This window comes from Poecilia latipinna, unplaced genomic scaffold (genome assembly GCF_001443285.1).
Source record: "Poecilia latipinna isolate Pla-1442-1.1 unplaced genomic scaffold, P_latipinna-1.0 Scaffold249, whole genome shotgun sequence".
Classification (NCBI taxonomy): Eukaryota; Metazoa; Chordata; class Actinopteri; order Cyprinodontiformes; family Poeciliidae; genus Poecilia; species Poecilia latipinna.
Window position 1 is genome coordinate 430,127 of NW_015112865.1, and position 5,043 is coordinate 435,169.

A 5,043-nucleotide genomic window follows, 5' to 3' on the forward strand; every position below is an offset into this window, starting at 1 on the left:
ACAACTGAAATGGTTAAACTTAGGATTTTTTTTAAAGAATCACAGAGAACTTCAAATGTTCCTTCACAACCAGGAAACCTTTACATGAGATGCCTGTTTAAACCAGTGTGAAAGGGGCCATTTTGACGCTAGTTGTGATTTAAGCGATTATTTGTGCTTAAATCACAATTGTGATTACTTAAATCTAAATGAGTAAAAATCTAATATTAATAATCAAAAAAACAAAACATGTGACCTTTTTTTGTTGAGATTCCCATTCTTAGTATGATCATTAGGCAAAGATTCTTTGGAGATTTATCTTTTTGGGACAATCTTTATTTCTTCATCAAAAAGTGGGAATGCATTCAGTTAGTATTCATTCAAAGTCGTTTGTCGGATTTGTTCCACCCGGTGCTTTTTACATGACATATCTGTGTTTTCATTAGAGTAAGCAGAGCACAATGAGGTCGGATCAAATATATACACACAAATCAAAGTTTCTGACAATAAAAAAAGCCTGTTCTTGAGAATAGTTCAGACTAAAACTGCAGCTATAATGTCAGTGTCAGAAGCGTTCTTGTGTGTGTTTGTTCTCCAGGTCTCTACCACGCTTCTTGTAATCTGCTTCGGTCTTGGGGGTCATGTTGCGTTCTGACCGTCGGCCGCTCTGTTGGCGCAGTAGTCCTGGATACCTGGCAGAAGAAAGAGAAAACACTTCAGATAAATCTGCTGAGGTGCACAAACCCCAGTTAATTCCATAGAATCGGTTTTATGCTGAACCTAAAGTTATTCAATTTTCATTAAACATTTTTTTTCTTCCTCTTTAGCAGACTGCTTCCCATTTTTTAAAGTGAATACTTCTTCTTTCAGTAGATCTAATCAGGAATTAGACCAGCCTAACAAACAAGTCATCAAAAAAAAAAAAAGGGACTTCACTAGAAAAGGGAATGTGACTGAGTGTACGTCAAACTTCCTCACTTCTAAAGGATGAAAAAAAAATGACACAGAATTATGAAAGAAATGGAATATCGGGAATAGAAATGAACTCACTTTGCACAATCCCATGGTAGACTTCAGCTGCAGGAGAGTCAGGGACTTCTTGGAGGAAAGATTTGCCCTCATCGCAGCTCCGTCCGATCCTCGGGTCCAGTGGCACCTGGCCTAACAGAGGTAGATTTAGGTCTGCGCACATTTTCTCTGCACCGCCGCTGGAGGGGGGAAAGATCTGTGAAGTGTTCTATAAGAGAGGAAAAGAAAAACAAAAGCATAATCTGGATCTTAAACCACAAAGCTCCTGTCCTACATTACACATTTGATGTCCGGGCATTAATAATTATTATAAAAACCGACCGTGACATTTGCAGTTCGCCATCCATCCATGTAATCAGTCCAAAATGTACCCTGATAATTGACCAAACTGTTTGAATAACTGCAGTAAGTTTGGTAGACAGTAGGTTGATTGTTCTACATAAATTAATATGTCGTCTGCATAAAATGTTAATTTGTGTCCAATAGCTTTAATATTTATTCCTTTAACATCCTTATTCTGTCTTACCGATTGTGCTAATGGTTGTAAATATAACGTAAAAAGCAAGGAATCGGTTCTGACTGGCAGAAAATCTCTTAATGTAAAATCTTGAAGTTTAGCTTCTATTCAAACACACATAACAGAAATGTACAAAGAAAAGACAGAAAAATAGACATAATTTATGACTGTTACGTTTGCACACAGAGGAACATTTGGTTGTGAAAACTTTGTAGTGGGTCCGTCTAAGCAAACTGAGCTGGGACTGATCTACTAGTAGATTAGGACACAGAGGCCCAAAGGTCCGTCCTCTGGAGGTTCCACTTACAAACTTCCTCATTCCTCTTCTCGTTTATCTCAGCTGTTCTGGTCTGCGAACAAAATCTTTCCTCACCAAATCTAATCTTCTTCCTGTATCCATGTTTTTAGTACACTTTTGAAAAACATAAAATTAACCATTTCAAGTTCTTAACAGTATCGACTGCATGACAGTGGTTCATATTTGCCGGCAACCTTGCATTTGGGACACACGAAGCCGCTCATGTTCTCCACAACCCCGATGATGGGCAGCTTGACCTTCTGACAGAACCTGATCTCTTTTCGGACATCCTGGAGGGAGACTTCCTATGATGAAAAGGAAAAAAGAGAGACAGCCAATTAGGCATGAAGGGGGGGAAAAAAAACTGAGGTTGGGAATGGCAGTTCAGGAAATTACAGCAGTTAAAGGAATAACAAACTTTAATCTGGAAAAACGTCTGAATAATGAAAGCTACTGACTAAAAGACACATCAAAGCAACAAGTTTTTCCACCTTTCTTAAGAGTCATCCCAGTCTGGTTTTTGTCTGGTAATGGAGAGACTTAAGGAATGAGGAAGTGTTTTTGGTTTTGGTCTGATCTCACAGCTTAGGCCCAGTTAGGTATGAGGAAACAAGCACCGATCAAATGTTTCGCACCGAAAAAAAAAAGAGAAACACAAACATCATCTGTGTGTTTATAGCCAGAAACCTGGAGGGAAGAGAAATCTTATCTGAACAGTAGATAAGCTTGTTCAGTGATCATTTTGTTACTGGAATAAAACACAATCTGAGAACAATAATTCTAGTCTTGGCAGCAGAGATCCAGTATGAGCCACTTAAATGCCTTTAATCCAGTCTGCTGCCCTGCCTGGTTTCCTTTTAGGTCCGGTTCTACTTTGACCTTAAATAACCAAATCCACAGCAGCCCTTATCAGATCTGCTGCAAAAGGAAATGCACAGGCTATTTTACAGTCCTTCACTCTTTGTGTGATACTTTTAAACGAATGCTGCCTGAGTTACTTCAGACAGCACCGTGACGCTGCTGACATTTACTCAAATAAGTTAAACAAGCTTTAGATTGCACCACAGGAGTCTGAAGCTTCATTTGCAGCATAAAAAAACCAAATAAGTGATATGTTTATTCAATAGGTAGAGGCATATAAAGCACTTTAAATGCTAATTTACATGTTCAGCATATTTTATGTGTACAAACATACTAAAAGGTAAGGCAGAAGACATACAGTGCAATGGAAAAGTATGTGCACCCCGACAGATTTCTTTACTTTTTCCACTTGTACAAACAACATGACAGGTAGCATAACTAAGTATAAAATGCTGATTAAAAGGATTTCATTTTAAGGCAATTTGACAATTTCCCTTATGTGAGAATGCAAACAGTCCCACTTCACCTACATCCCATCATGCCATTTTTATAGATAATGGCATGATGGGATTGTTTAAGGCCACAAGTTAAGTCAGGACTTTAGGCAGACCCACCAAAACCCTTTGTTTTGTGTTTCTGAGCCATTCAGACATGGATCGCCAACCAGCTGCGTAACCCAAGTGCTGACTGGGCATTCAGTATTTTTGCTTCAAAGCTGAATTCATGGTTCCCTCAAATCCAGACTCAGGAAAAACCACCACTGCGGACACAGCGTGGCGTTTTGATCCACATCTTTCAAAACGATCAGATTTTGTTGCAAATCTCTGTTGCTTTTGTGATTTTTTTTTTTTGGTCAGCAGCGGTTCTCGCTCAGAAAATCTCCCAACACGGCCATTTTTGCCTGGCTTTGTGTTGGGAACACAGACCATAAACTGAGACAAGTAAGGCTTATGACAGATCTCACTTGGCACTGTGCCTTTCAAATTCAAAAATACTTTATTGATCCTAATAAAGTTGATGCTGTTCTGAATTGTTGATGTGATTTTGGAGTAATTTTGGTAGGCGTGCCGCGGCTGCTAAGTTTCACGACCCTTCCATGTTTTTTGTATTTAATGGCCCAAAGCCCAAAGTCTTAGAAATGACTTTTTAGCCATTTCCAGAGTGATATCAAAGAATTTCTCTAGATTAGGGCAGAATGTGTTGCTTTTTGAGATCTTTTATTTTACATGAAAGATAAAAAGGTAATGATTTTTTACCTTTCATGTAGAGCATTGTTGATTTGGAAAGCTTTTTCCATTCGCAAATTTAATATGAAATTGGTTTTATGTCCTTATTTATGAATTGATTTAGGATATCTTTGTCAGATGTTAAAATTTGATCTGAAACATTTAAATGTAGCAACAAAAAAAGAAATCAAAGAAAGGGAGCTATAAAAGCTGTAAAAAAAACCCTAAATTGTAGTGGCTCTCCTTTGCCATTTTGTTGTTTTGGTTCACATATCAAGCTCATTAACCAGATAAATATTAACCAGTCGCTTGCCAACATCTCTGGAAGTTAACAAAAATGTGGACATGAGTCACTGATTTAAAAGAAATATCAAACAAGGCTGTGGGGACTGGGGATAGATCCCGTTAATAATTACACAGGAAAATTTCCCTCTACAGATGCCAATTAATGCTCTACTTTTGCTCAGCCAGTGCTGAAGAATAAACAAATTCACATAAAGTGACAAACTCTCTAATCCATAAAAGGGTTGATAAGAAGCAGTTCATGTTGAGCTGCTTCAATGCTCTGCAGTCAGGACAGCACCAAAACATTTTTCTGACTGATTTGTCTAAATATGTTCTCCTTTTTTATCTTTGATTCCTTCTTGCTGAGACCAAAACTGGTTTTATGTTACTGCTGTTAACCTTTTACATTTTTATATAACATCTTTTACCTTCTCACCATTTACACTATCAAATTGTAAACCACAGTATGTCTTTTTCAGCCATAAACTCCCAGACATTGTGCTTTCATGAACAATCACTTGCTACAGATGAAGTAAATTAATAACCTTCTCTGGTGTATAGTTAAAGTTCTCATCCTAAGTGTTGTTTTAAAATACTCTGTAGAATACCTTTTTTATTTTACAGTGCTTGAATGATTTGTTTTGTCTTTCTAAATGTATTTATTTTAAGATGAAATAGCAGTCTTTAATGTTTTGAAATCCCCCATCTGTAGTTTGAGTTACGGTGACAGAACACATAAAGAGTACCTGAACACACCACACCATCAAAGAAGAAAAGATTGTTCATGACCACATAGGGGTGGCTTTTTTTTTTTTTTAGGAAACTGCTTTAGTTTTTAACTAAAATTT

At 37.4% G+C, this 5,043-nt stretch overlaps 1 protein-coding gene across 1 annotated transcript; it reads right to left on the minus strand.

The window, feature by feature from the left end:
- Positions 1–293: 293 nt before the first annotated feature.
- LOC106947626 (cytosolic Fe-S cluster assembly factor nubp1) lies at positions 294–2,157 on the minus strand. The gene is made up of 3 exons (XM_015032763.1): positions 2,018–2,157; positions 1,030–1,216; positions 294–671 (listed from the first exon to the last, which is right to left on the minus strand). The coding sequence occupies exons 1-3, from the start codon at positions 2,045–2,047 to the stop codon at positions 619–621; spliced, it is 270 nt and encodes an 89-aa protein (XP_014888249.1). The 5' UTR covers positions 2,048–2,157; the 3' UTR covers positions 294–618.
- Between the last annotated feature and the right edge of the window lie 2,886 nt (positions 2,158–5,043).

What these genes read in the sequence shown, in the direction of transcription:
- LOC106947626 (XM_015032763.1), bottom strand. Translation starts at nt 2,047, where the DNA reads ATGAGCGGCTTCGTGTGTCCCAAATGCAAG. An exon ending in TCGTGTGTCCCAAATGCAAG is followed by an intron (nt 1,217 to 2,017) that starts GTTGCCGGCAAA and finishes CCTCTCTTATAG; the next exon opens with AACACTTCACAGATCTTTCC. An exon ending in CTACCATGGGATTGTGCAAA is followed by an intron (nt 672 to 1,029) that starts GTGAGTTCATTT and finishes TTCTTCTGCCAG; the next exon opens with GTATCCAGGACTACTGCGCC.